The 10,725-nt window shown below is 35.6% G+C and overlaps 1 protein-coding gene across 1 annotated transcript; it reads right to left on the reverse strand.

Moving 5' to 3' along the window:
• Positions 1-288: 288 nt before the first annotated feature.
• Positions 289-6,095, reverse strand: LOC136205982 (cysteine synthase-like). Its single transcript, XM_065996862.1, has 11 exons — positions 6,023-6,095; positions 5,783-5,836; positions 5,595-5,704; positions 3,401-3,458; positions 3,018-3,281; positions 2,346-2,483; positions 2,208-2,259; positions 1,413-1,492; positions 1,259-1,318; positions 1,088-1,168; positions 289-555 (listed from the first exon to the last, which is right to left on the reverse strand). The coding sequence occupies exons 1-11, from the start codon at positions 6,059-6,061 to the stop codon at positions 466-468; spliced, it is 1,026 nt and encodes a 341-aa protein (XP_065852934.1). The 5' UTR covers positions 6,062-6,095; the 3' UTR covers positions 289-465.
• Positions 6,096-10,725: the final 4,630 nt, after the last annotated feature.

The raw sequence follows: 10,725 nt of genomic DNA on the forward strand, positions 1-10,725 counted from the left end.
TGAGACTGTAAAATAATAATTTGTGCGGTAAGAAATTCATTTGCTTTTTAACGTTTGTATAGCAGGAAGAAATGAATAGACAAGAAACAACATTAAATTTTCATTTTTAGAGAAAGAATGAAAATGTGAAAAAAAGAAAAAGAAGAATTATTACTCCTGTTCCGTTAATGGAAATGAGAATCGAAGAGATAAAGTGAGAAGGGAAGAGAGAGGCATAAAATTTAAGAGAAAAAGAAAATTTAATCAAAATTTTAATTAAAAATGGTCAAAACTCGCGTTGGCCGGTTTGTGACGGCTAAACCTACTAAATGAAATCTAGAAAGTGTAAACTGAAGTATAGTTGATATACCATCAATGTAATTTACTTTATTTATATTTGCATCAAGGCACATGATTTCACAAATTTACAGTTCTCAAGAGAAAATGGAACAAAGTTATTTTAAATTACAACAGATAATTCATGTGTCAATCATATGTGAGGTTCTCCACTTCATGCCTTACTGAATCAAAAAGTTTGGTAGAGAGGTAACGTTCACCAAAACTAGGAAATATCACCTGCAAGCATTGCAAGAAAAAACAATCATATAAACATAATTGAAGGAAGAAACCTTCTTTCCTGTTTGTATCCAGATATAGGCGGCCGCCGGAGAGGGGTGCATGGAGTAATTTTGTCACCCCAGCCGCCAAGAACCACCCCTAGGAGATGCGAGAGACAGATTCAGAGGGGGAGCCCGGGCTCGAGCACCCACTGGTCACTGAAAAAGCTGAAAAACTCAATGGAATTGTGCACGGGGCTTTAACTTTTTCGGCAAAAACACACAAAAAAAATATAATGATCACCCATAAATCACCAAAGAGCACCCCAGGCATCCCCTACCAGTAAATCTTGGATCCGTCCCTAGAAATGTTCAACCATTTATTGCCCAACCCCAGATCAAAACTGCCTCATTTTGATCCGAGTGGAGTAAGCCCACCAAGTGTTTTTGCACCCCAGTATTCCAAGACTGGCTCTGCCATTTCTCTCCATGAATAGAGGTAGTAAATGCGGACAGAATCCGGTCACGAGTGAGAAGGAAATAAAACTTACAGCAATGAGTTTGCCAGCGAATTCGGGCCTCTTGGCCAACTTAATTGCAGCTGCTGCTGCAGCACCGGAAGATATTCCAACCTGTGAGGAAAAAAGAAGGAAATGGAAGTGTTTCATACAGAACACTCGAACTTGCAGTGGTCCAGCAATCAGCTTAGTAAAGTTTCATACCAGTAAACCTTCCTTCAAAGCAAGCAGCTTAGTAGTTTCAATAGCTTCCTCACTTGATACCTAAGAAGCAAATACAATACACACCACATAATAGATCATGTAAAGTTAATTTGGATTTTAGAGACTAAGTGAATGTAATTGATTGTAAACTTACCAGAAGAACTTCATCAAGCAAGTCAATATCCAAAATACTTGGAACAATACCAGCTCCAATTCCTTGAATCATATGCGGACCTTTTACAGGTGAAGTAAAGCAATGTGCCAAAAGAGAAGATGTAATTAATGCAACAGTACCCTTCTTGAAAAGTATAGACCAAACATATAAAACAAGAAGTTATCTTAAATTTGCATTTTGTCTTGAAAAATGCAGTAGAGAAGTTACTTCTTTTTCTAGAAGCAGCAGAAAGTTGGACTCAAATGATAATAATAACATATATAAGGTCCAGATTTTAACCTAACGTTTTTCAAGCAAGATCAATTTTAACTCTCTAAACAGACTAATTTGACCCTTATTTGATTGTCACAACGAATATTCTAAACATGTATTTCAAAAAACTATAGTTTCGTGCATTTTGGCAGTTTCTCAGTAACTGTGTTAATAACATAGTTCAAAACTGTATCTTGAAAGCTGAAAACTTCTTGTATTTATAAGATTGAAAAATAAGAACGTTGATCCGTTTTTTACTAAATAAACTGTCCAGTCGGGGCGGGCGTCACGTGAACAAGCGCGTGTAGTATATTTGCTAAAACCCACTTAACACAATTTAAAAGCTTATAAAGCCCTACTCTTTATATACCCTTGGAAACTTTGATAAGTTTCCATGTGGGATAGAAAAAGAGCTCCTTAGAGCAAGAATACAATTTACCAAAATACCCACACATATCAAATCCATTTTTCTTCACAATCCCTTATAACAAATCAAAGCCATTTCTCACAATAACTGCTCACCAGGTTTTCCTCCATTCAAGACAGCACTTTCAACTGGTTCTACACCATACACCTATTTATCAACAAGAGTAGAAATGCTGTAAATTTTGAATCATAATCCTACCCTGTGCTACAAAAAACTCACAAACTCAGCAAAACCTTAAAGTCCTTGTTTTTCTCCTTGAGGAATCTCCCAGCTCCAGTCACAGTTCCACCAGTTCCAATCCCCGACACCAGAGCATCAACTTTCCCTCCTGAGTCTCTCCATATCTCGGGCCCAGTGGTTTCATAATGAATCTACAACACAGACAACAAATCCATATATAAACCCTTAAAACTATGGCTTAAAGTATAATTTGGCCTTGACCTATAAAACATGTTTGTACTTGCCCTGACCTATTATTCTATGACATTGACTCCTGACATATAGCAATCAATCATATTTGGTCAAATTTAGACGGAAATTAAAGCGTATCTGTTAAATCGCACATGAGAGATGATTGCTAATTGGTGGATAAGAAATGATGTTCTCCAAGAGTGTAGAAGCGGAGAAATATGTGGTTTTTTCGTTTGAAATATTATATGAAAAATGAGGCAACAAAGAAGATTGGCAAAATAGTATAACAGTTGTAAAACGTAAACATTTAAAGGATCTCCTTATATACCTACTAATTTTCGTCTAAATTGGATCAAATGTGATTGATGGTTACCCATTAAGGGTCGGAGGCAAACAAAAACATTTTTCATAGGTGCAATGTCACAAAATAATAGCTAAATAGTGTTTTAAGCCCTTGAAGTATTGATAAATTAAACACACCAACAAAATAATACCTTAGGATTAGCAGGATTGTCAAATTGGCGAAGCATATAACTATTAGGCGTTTTACTAAGTATCTCATCACACTTCTCAAATACTCCAGGAACGCCCTTAGCAGGATCTGTTATTTGGACTTCAGCTCCTAGAGCTAGTAGCACAATTCTTCTCTCCATACTCACTGAAGCAGGCATAACAAGTATACTTCTATAGCCTTTCATTGCAGCAATTGATGCCACACCAATGCCAGTGTTACCACTAGTAGGTTCAACAATGACAGTCTTTAATTACCCATTACAAAATTCAACAAAACCCACAATAAAAACAGAAACTTTGTTAGCATTTATTCTTCATAATACGTTCCTCATTCCCTAGATGAAAAGAAAGGAGTAAAACTAACCTTCCCTGGAGTAATCAAGCCCTTATCTTCAGCATCCTTGATCATACTATACGCAATTCTGCACGTAAAACAGTGAAAAAGTATTGATTTTGAAACCAATAGCTGTTTTCATATACATAAAATAAAAAGGGATAAAGTCCAAATTTGCTCATAGTGCACATATATTCTTAATTTAAAAAAAATGATAAAGTTTTGACTGCTTAGAGTGCAAAAAGTTATTTTTTACATTGGACTGGAGAAAAAAAGATATACAACCCTTCATTTATTGAGGAGCAATCAGTATTCGGCTAGACCTGTTCACGGGCAAACCTGTCCAAACCTGTATCTAATGGGTTGAGCTTGGACAAGGAAAATTAGCATTGGACCTGCCCCGGTTCAGACCCACGAAAGGCCACCTGTTTCTAAGATGAGTTTGGGATTTATAAAAAATAGGATGGTCTCTTTCGGCCCACCATGCCCTATTGATTTTAATTATTAAATCTATATATTTTTAAGTGGGTTTGTTCGAATTGGGCTTGAATTGTGATCTTTAAGCCCGACCTGATCTGACACTGCCTAAATTAATAACGAGTTGGGCTGAAAATTTTTAGACGAAAAACTCACAAACGGATACGGGAAACGTAATTTCTGAAAAACATAGGAAACGGAAACGTGGGGGAAACGTGTATATTAAAAATATAGGGCATATTTATAAATATTAAAAATATAATAGTACATTAAAAAAACAAGATTGAAGAACAAGAGGAAGAAAGTCCAAGCTCAATTGAGATTCAAGAGACAAGGATTATAGGAGAAACAAATATGGGTAAGTTTTTTAAATTGAAGGATACAGGAAAGGAATTATCTCTCAAATATGAAGTTTCAATTTTTCTAATCTTAGATTGAATATAAATTGCAAAATAGAAAGTTTAAATTTCCATAATTTTAATCGAAATAGGTAGAGAAAACCGTTTAAAAATTGAGAGACGCGTTTCATATTTTGGGTAATTACAGAAACGTGCCCGGAAACGTTTCATATCAGTTTCCGAGAGTTTCTGTTTCCCATATCTGCCGGAAACGGGGAAACGCATGTCACGAAGAGTTTCCGTACTTCATAGGGTCTAACAGGCCAAAAAAATTAGAAATTTGGATTCAAGGGGTCTAATAGGAAAAAAAATTAGAATCTTAGATTTAGAGGGCCAAAAAAAAATTAGAAATTTGGATTTAAAGTAGCCTAATAGGCAAAAAAAAAATGGAATTTTGGATCTAGAGAGGGCCTAACAGGAATTTTGGACCTGAGCCAATTTTGGGTGCTAATTCAGCATCCGAAATTATTTCTTAGAAACAAGGGGCCGAAACCACCACATCCCTAAATTTCGTGGAGACAGGGAGCCGAAACTACTCGTGGTCATAGTAGTTCCGGCGGCCGGAGGGCCCGGTCCCCCTTATCTCCGCCCCTGGTCCCGGGTGTGCTGGCACCCTAACACCCTTACCTTCACCTGTGGGCTAGGGATGGCAACGGGTAGGGTACCCGCGGGTAGTGTCAATCCCAAACCCTTACCCGTTTATTTTTTAGTTACCCGTACCCTTCTCATTACCCTAACGGGTATATGTTTTGCATCCCATACCCGTCCCATTTAATTCACGGGTACCCGCGGGTACCCTTACCCGTTAAGAATCAATAAATAAAACAAAAAATATTACAAATTTAACAAAGTATAAATTTAATAAATCACTCATCTAAAAATTGAATAAATTGAACCTTAATCAATAAAAATAAAGTAATTTAGTGGTATCACTTAATGGTCGAAGAACAAAAGATTTGTGTTCAAATATCACATCTTATATCTAAAACATAATAATATATTTTAATATATAAAAATTTATGACGGGTAACGGGTACCGGGTACCCTAGGGGGTCTTCCCATACCCGTCTCATTACCCTAACGGGTAATGGTTTTGATCTCATACCCGTCCCATACCCTTTTATATAGGGTACGGGTAGTCCCATTAGGGTCGGGTAGTACCGATTACCCACGGGTAGTACCCGTTGCCATCCCTATTGTGGGCTCAGGTATGAGTCACGCACGCTTACAGATTTTGTTACTTGACTTGCTATACAGGCCTAAAATTCTCCAAAAACATCATAGGGAAATTTGGATTTTATCCAAAAATGGTAAAATATTCAAACAAATGGGGGGCAAGAAAAGTATGCCTGTCTTTAACACTAGAAGCAGGTTCCATCATTTCAAGCTTAGCAGCAATCCGAGCAACGCAGCCATCCACGATGCTATTGAGATACACCATAGGAGTATTGCCTATTAACTGATCACAATTCACAAAATTAGACATTCCAAACAAAAACCCAAGCTATTATTAACAGAAAGGGATTACAAAATATACTTCAGTGAAATCTTTCTTGATCATACATCTTTCTTCCATATCTTTCTTCGTGTTCTGCCATTAGGTAAACAAGAGAGGAATTAGAAACCCATAGATGGATTATCAATGCAGATGAAAATCAGCTATTCGAATGATTTTTTTTGGCATAATTAAATTATGAAGAAAATTTCACAGTAGACAGATCAAATCAAACAATTTCTGTATCAAGTGATTAGAGTAGAGAGAGAACGAATTTCAAACCTTGCCAAAGAATATTATCCAATCCAAGCTTGCCTTCATCCATACTGTCCTTATGTATATAGTCGACTTCTTTGACTTCTGGCTGTTTGGAATTTCAGATCTTTATAACATTTTTAAATGATTTTATAGTACCATTGTTTAAATATTATTTTGGAGGGGTAAATTACAGCCGCCATTGTCTTTGAACTTTTGCTCACTAATATTATATCGCCCTCAACTTCAAATTATATCATACAAATTCCTAAAAGTTTATAACGGATATATTATCAGTTTTTTTTACAAAGTCTCATTTCTTAAACTTCACTATTTTAACATAAGTTTATATGTATTAATGGAGAAGTCACTCTTCTATCGGCATTCTCCATCTGTGTGTTGGATCCGTCCCTGAATGCACTCCAACGATCAAGTTAGTTCTACACAAGGATAATAAATGAGTGATATTGAGAGAGAGAGCAATTCTAGAGTTCGTTTACCATTAATGATGCTCTCTATCTATAAAGGTTGGACATGTGGTGTAATGTGTTCCGTGTGTCGTTGGATTCATGGCTAGTTGGTCATGTGGGTCTGCTCTCTGTTGGGACTACTTTTGGACAAGTAAAAAGAGCGGATTTAATGGGGTTGACCTATACCTTTATTTTACCATTGAGAAAAGATCTGGGAATCATACCAGGAGACCAATAGCAGTGTGAGCGAACCATTCAATGTTAGGGGAAGGTCGGAGTGTAGTGGTTGATGTCGCAAGTGGATACTTGTAGTGTGGTGCTAAGTTATTACTAGTTTATGTGAGCGCCACGTGTCACTTTGAGGTAGTTGGTGATTGTGACATGTAACTGAGGCGTGCTTCTAAAATTAAGAGGCATATTAAAGTGTTGTGTCAAAAGTGACACATGGGTCAAGGTTATGATGAGGATATCAAGTTGACTGAATATGTGAGTAGTTGGGAAAAGTCAGGCCAAATGGGCGACACGCCGAGGGGAAGAAATTACAAACCATGTAGTGATATAGCCCACACGGCATGTCAAGAACTCACACGTCGTGTGGATCCAAATTAAGAGTTTCTACTCCTTTATTTCAACCAACACGTCGTGTGGCTATTCCACACGTCATGTGGACTTTCAAATCACCAAGGCAAAAGTTTATGTTTCTAAATTTAAGCTCATACGTCGTGTGAACTTTTTAAAAAGCACTTGCAAATCAACATTGTCCTTTCTCCAGCTACCTTCTAGTTATAACTTTATCACCCCCTATTTACAATTTTTACCAACAACTTATTTATAAGCTTGCCACCCCTTTACCTTTATCTCATTTTACCCATTTAACCTTTTTATCTAACTAGTTATACCTTTAGGCTTTTATGTAATTTAATCCTTTAGGTTAGAAATGATATAAATTCATCTCTTTCATGTAATGAAGACAATCTCTTCATCAATCAATATAAATTCTCTTGAGAGTATTAGAGTTCATCCCTCTTATCAAATGAGGATTTTTAATTCCTACAAGTTTTAGCTTGTGGATTTGGAGGATTTCACAGCTCCTTCAAGTTTAGCTTGAGAATATCTTTGATAGTTTGCGATTAAAAACTATCGTCACAAACTCGATCTATATTAGTTGGTATCAGAGTCGATCGTTTTCCTAACACGAGACTTCTTTGACAACGGTTCAACCTACCATAAGAAAGTGGAGGCGTTCGATAAAAAGATTATTGACTTGAGAGTTGAGATGAAGATATCAGGTGTTTGATGAGGAAATGAAAGCAAGCATGGAGAGATTTTTGATAGAGGTCCAAAACACCATCCAACAAACCTTGAAAGGTCGTCATAGAAAAAAATGAAAAGGACCCAATGTTTCCTTCGAAAGAGTCATCACTAATCTTTCCTCCATTGCACATTCAAAAGGTAAACCCATTTTCAATTTCTCATGTTGAAGTCATGGGTAGTCAAATTAATAGTGAGAAGTTGGATATTTGTGACGTTGATGATGATTTAAATTCCCATTGTGAGCTTATGGGTAATGAAATTATAAATGAAAATTTGAATTCATGTAAGAATGAGGGGGAATGAGTGCTAGTATGTGGGAAGATTGAGAAATCTCATCTTGAAAATGGTGCTTCCTATGTGTTTGATAAAATGCCTCTTAGGAAAAACTTCACTAGTATGCTTAAAGAAGGTGAGAGCCTTAATCTTGAAGAAGTGGAGAGTGACTTTGGACTTGATATGTTCTTTATGGAGAAGGATGAAATCAATTTATGTGGGGAGGTTGGAGGCTATGGTGATGGTAGAGATGTTGGTCGATCAACTATGTTGGGATGTAGCATGTTGCTTAGTTCGGGAAACTTGGTAAATGGAGTAACCGACATGATCTATGATCAATACAGTTATGATTTCAAGTTTGTTATTTTCAATTTCAGTTTTTGTTAATATTCCATTTTTAAGATTAATTGTTTTGTCAAGTAATTTCTTCATGAAATTAACGTACTCTTTTCAATTGTAATTCTTGCTTTTGTTACCAATTTTTATCATCTGTAATCACAAAAGTATTTGCAAAATAAATAAAAAGGAAAAATTCCCAAATCATTTGTGTTAATTTCATTTTAGTCACCATTGTTTTAGCTAGTTAAGCTTTCTATAGTGGAGCTAGGAACCCAATAAGGATTTTTATCAATCATTGCATCCTTCGCCCAATCATTGCATCCTTCGCCCAATCATTTTACAACCCAAAATAATTGGGAATCAACATCTCTGGAATCACTCGCAAAAGCCAAAGTTGAAATTAGCAATATTCGTAAAATATTGCTAACAATATAATTTTAAAATTTTAAAATTATATTTTTATTTTAAACTTTAAAATTATTCAGATAATATAATTAGAAAGGTGATGGGGTTGTTAATGGTTTCAATATTGATGGTTACAATGTGGTTTAGATAATATGGTTTACTGAATATTAATGAACAGAAGATAAAATATGAAATGTGAAGTTAGCTTTATTTAAAATGTGAGTGGCATGTTTAGAAATTTCAAATTAAAAGACTAATTTATATATATAGTAAGTAGGTTTTTTATTACGGTATTACCCGTCCCAACTCTTTTATATAAATATATACTAATAGTTGTAGATGTAAAAAGTTAGATTCAAATATATATAAATATATATATATATATATATATATATATTATTTGAAATTTTAAAATTGTTTAGATAATATAATTAGGAAGTAGATGGGGTTGTTAATGGTTTCGATATTGATGGTTAAAATGTGGTTTAGGTAATATGGTTTACTGAATCTTAATTAACAGAAGATAAAAATATGAAATGTGAACTTAGCTTTATTTAAAATATGAGTGGCATGTTTAAAAATTTCAGATTAAAAGGCTAATTTGTTCCTTAATTCATATATATATATATATATATAGTTTGAAATTTTAAAATTGCTTTAGATAATATAATTAGGAAGCTGAGGGGGTTGTTAATGGTTTTTATATTGATGGTTAAAATATGGTTTAGGTAATATGGTTTACTCAATATTAATGGAGAGAAGATAAAATGTGAAATGTGAACTTGGCTTTATTTAAAATATGAGTGAAATGCTTAGAAATTTCATATTAATAGCTAATTTGACTCTTAATTCATATACATGTTTTGTAAATAGGTTTTTTTTATAAGGATATTACCTATTCCGACTCTTTTATATAAAATTAATAGTTTTAGATGTAAAAAGTAAGATACCAATAAATAAATATATATATATATATATTATCAAACTCTTATATCTTAAAGATGATTTTTAAACTTGCTCTTCTAGCTAAACAAGGTTGGAGGCTACTAACCAATCCAGATTCATTACTTGCACGGGTATATAAGGCTAAGTATTTTCCCTCTTCTTCCTTTCTAGAGGCGGATCTTGGTAATCAGCCCAGCTTTATATGGAGAAGTATACATGTTGCACAGTCACTTGTTATTTCTGGAGCTAGACGTGTTGTTGGGACAGGGGAGTCTATTAATATCTGGGAAGACCCTTGGCTGCCTGACCCTGACCACCCTTTTGTAGAAAGTGCACGACTTCCGGGCCTTGAAGTGGATACTGTGAATAACATCCGACAGCCTTCAAGGGAGTGGAACTTGGAATTAATCAATGGGATCTTTGTGGATCGGGATACAAAACTTATTCGGAGGATTCCTCTAAGTCTCCGTTTGGTGTCTGATGCGTGGGGATGGTTCTGGGGAAAGAGAGGCAAGTTTTGTGTGAAAAGTGCATATAAACACCTGTGGTCTGGAAAATATGGCAATAATCCATCATTGACAATTGATGGAGTTAATTGGGATACAGTGTGGGCACTTCAGGTTCCGCCCAAAGTAAAAAATCTAATTTGGAGAACCTTGGCTGGCTGTTTACCGTCGTTGAGCGCTTTATCTGCTAGAAGGGTTCCGATCAATAATTTGTGTCCATCATGCCTGCAATCGGAGGAGGATGACTTCCATGCCTTATTTGGCTGCCGCCAGGCTCGACTTTTCTGGGGTCTAACTAGTGTTGCATGTCTGGGAGATTCTTGCTCTTCGTTTAGAGAGTTCTGGGAGAAGTTGGGGTTATTGTTCCCGTCGGAAACTGGTACGGTGGCAGTCTGCTGCTGGTTCTTATGGCTTAACTGAAACAATAGAGTATGGTCAAAATAAGTCATGACACATACCATACTCTTCTCCACTGCCA

Source organism: Euphorbia lathyris, chromosome 9, assembly GCF_963576675.1.
Source record: "Euphorbia lathyris chromosome 9, ddEupLath1.1, whole genome shotgun sequence".
NCBI lineage: Eukaryota > Viridiplantae > Streptophyta > Magnoliopsida > Malpighiales > Euphorbiaceae > Euphorbia > Euphorbia lathyris.